The following is a 3,075-nucleotide window of genomic DNA, read 5'->3' as shown; positions in this document are numbered from 1 at the left end:
GTCTAGGGGTATGATTCTCGCTTAGGGTGCGAGAGGTCCCGGGTTCAAATCCCGGACGAGCCCGTTTTTTTTCATATATTAATTTTATTAAAATATTATATCGTAAAATAATTGTATAATTAATTATCACACTTTTTCGAAAATAAATAAATATTTATTTACGATAATATTACTATTATTTAGTATAAAATATTAAGAATTCAGAAATTTTTACAATTAAATATTAAAACTAATAATAAAATATAAATTAAATATTACCATAGAAAATAATATATTCTTTTTTTTTTACCAATTTTTCTTCAAATAAATTTGTAAAAAAAAAACCTAGGGATTTTAAGGTTTAAATACCTACAAATAGAATTTACGCTTGAAATGATATTAATGAACCTCGACAAAAGTCAAGGTACTATAAAAAATTTATATATAAGACTGATCAATTGTTCCCCTCCACGGAAATCTTTAGTAAAAGGCGAAAGATTTATCCGAATTCTGAAGGGAAACCACAGTTAGTAATAGCTTACATAACCCTAAAATTTATCCCATACTAGTATCTTTCTTAAAAGCGAGAAAGTTGTCCCTCTAGTGGCTATTTAAGATATTAAACATAGAATCATCAAAATATAAACTTTGTTAAATAGTAATTTTTTATGTAATTCATACATAAAAAATTACAAAATTTTTTGTAATTCATATTAATTTTTTAAATTCTTTTATTATTTAAAAAATGGTAAGTTCTTTATAGTATTAGTAATAATATTATTTACCTCTATAACACCTCCTCCACGACTTCCATTGCAATTTAAAAATTCATCTGGCAATGCTAATGATTTTCCAAGCCAATTCATTACAATTACTTCGAGTTCGGTAGATACTGGCGAAGATATCCATGACAATCCTATACCACCAATGCTATTGCATAAAAGATCACCCATAATGGCGGGATAGGAGTTTGCTGTTGGATAAAAAGCATAAAAATTGGGGGAATTCCAATGAGTCGTCTGAAAATAGAAAAATTGAATTAATAAAATGTAGTACATACAATAAATATATCAAATATTTGATTCTTTAATACTATTTTACAAAAAAAAATTTATACGTAATGAAATTATTTACTCCTGGTAAAATGTATCGTTCCACATCTTTGAGCACTTCTTGCCAACTTTCTGGCTTCTGTGGTGGTTCTTCCGGCAATAGTTTACTAAGATATCCTGGTTCGACATTCGGTAGGACATTCATCTCTCTCAAGTTCTCCGTATAATTAGCGATAAAATCGATAATTGCTTTGCCAAAATCAATGAAATCCTTCGTTTCCATTATTGAAATTGATAATTTTTGGTTATAGTAATTGTAATTATTTCTGTTAAATCAAAATATTAAATCAATTAGAATAATGAAAGAGAAAATATTGAATGATATTTCATGAACAATGTAAAATAATTATATTTTAAATAGATTTTACTATCTATTATTATTGTTACTTTTTTTAAAAACTAAAAGTATGATATATTTTTTTTATATATAATTAATATATTTTTATTTTTTTTTTGAACAAATATTATTTTTAATCCAAATATTTTTATTGATAAATCTGACACTTTTAATATTTAATATTCATTCATCAATATATTGTATATTACTCCATCAAATTGGAAAAAGGAGAATTAATTTATATGCAATTAATGTTATATTTTTCTATTTTAATTTGATATACTTTTTGCACAAATTAAGATTCATTTTCAATCGAAATATAACATGTTATTATTTATAATCCAAATATGAAAATAGAAATAATTAAAAATATTATTTGTCTATAATTTTAATTTTTTACAAAATAATTGATAATCTAAATAAAACAAATTTAAATTAAAATTCACAAATTGAATTAATGAAACCGTAAAAAATCGAATAGCAAAAACATACCTTTATTTTTGATATTAGAACACAAACTAATATTACAACATAATCTAATGAAACATTTTAAGAAAATTCTTTCACAAAATTTTGAAATCAATTTTTCGCGAATCGTAGAATATTTTTGATAAGATGTCGTATAAGTTGACACGAAATTTTAGATTGAAATTGAATCTCACTATGACACAGATATCGAGCCGAGAACGGTTCACAAAGAAATGAATTCGCTTGAACCGCGCTAAATGAAGTTAAATGCTGACACATAGAAAACTTTCTCCTCTCTGCTTTCACCATAATTATACAAAAAATTAATCCACGTGACGTGGAAGAAACAGAAAAAATTCTACATCTCAAAAAGAATTTCGCAATCGAATCGAATATGCTTTAATCGAATTTTTTAATAATTCATAATTTACGATAAATTTTATTATTAAATATAACAATAAAAATTGAAATGATTATGAATACATAATGGAGTGAATGAACAATAATGAACAATAATATAGAGAATTACATAATTAAAGTACAATTATAGATATTATTAGATAACATAATTTATTAGAATTTCGACTATTTGAGAAACAAATTGAATAGTCAAAAATAATTATATATTATGCAAATAAATTATGGTGATATATACAGATTTTTTAACTTTCACTATGATTTATCATTGTTGATATATATGTATGTGTGTGTATGTGTGTGTGTACATATAAATATATGTGTATATATTTATTGATTTATCAAATTTTAATCTCAATTTTAATTTCTAAAATATTGTTTTGTTTTTTATTAGATTCTCCTTCTTCACGAAATAAAAAGTAAAAATATAAAAAATGCATATCTTTCTTTCTTTGAATGATTAAAAACGATGCAAAGAAATGTAAAGTACACAAAAAATGTCCTTCAATTAATCCTAATAATCCGGAAAAGTATACATTCGATTCGTTCATGCATGACGGCCTTCATATTCTAAAGAAATAATATTTCTGATAATCTATATTTATTATCTACATTATTTTTTTTAATTTTTTATAATAAATAATAATAATATATAAATATAAAAAAATAATAAATAATGTATTTAATTAAATTAATTAATAGATAAATTAATAGATATTTTGTTTAATAGTTTTTCATTTCATCAACAAATATTTAATTAAC

General features: G+C 22.9%; 1 protein-coding gene and 1 non-coding gene across 2 annotated transcripts in view; both read right to left on the bottom strand.

Moving 5' to 3' along the window:
• Nucleotides 1–1,377, bottom strand: part of LOC102675394 (aromatic-L-amino-acid decarboxylase-like) — a 3,542-nt gene extending 2,165 nt beyond the window's left edge. The window contains exons 1-2 of the mRNA XM_006610767.2: nt 1,114–1,377; nt 765–998 (exon numbers count right to left, since the gene is read on the bottom strand). Coding sequence (XP_006610830.1) covers nt 765–998; nt 1,114–1,314 — 435 coding nt within the window. The 5' untranslated portion in view covers nt 1,315–1,377. The remainder of the gene's footprint in view (nt 1–764; nt 999–1,113) is intronic.
• Nucleotides 386–509, bottom strand: LOC116184949. Its single transcript, XR_004149644.1, has one exon. It is a non-coding gene; the product is annotated as a U5 spliceosomal RNA (small nuclear RNA).
• Nucleotides 1,378–3,075: the final 1,698 nt, after the last annotated feature.

The sequence above is a fragment of the Apis dorsata genome, unplaced genomic scaffold (genome assembly GCF_000469605.1).
Source record: "Apis dorsata unplaced genomic scaffold, Apis dorsata 1.3 scaffold_77, whole genome shotgun sequence".
Taxonomy (NCBI): domain Eukaryota; kingdom Metazoa; phylum Arthropoda; class Insecta; order Hymenoptera; family Apidae; genus Apis; species Apis dorsata.
Note: the sequence above shows the minus strand (reverse complement) of the source record. Positions and strands in the feature narration are given on the sequence as shown.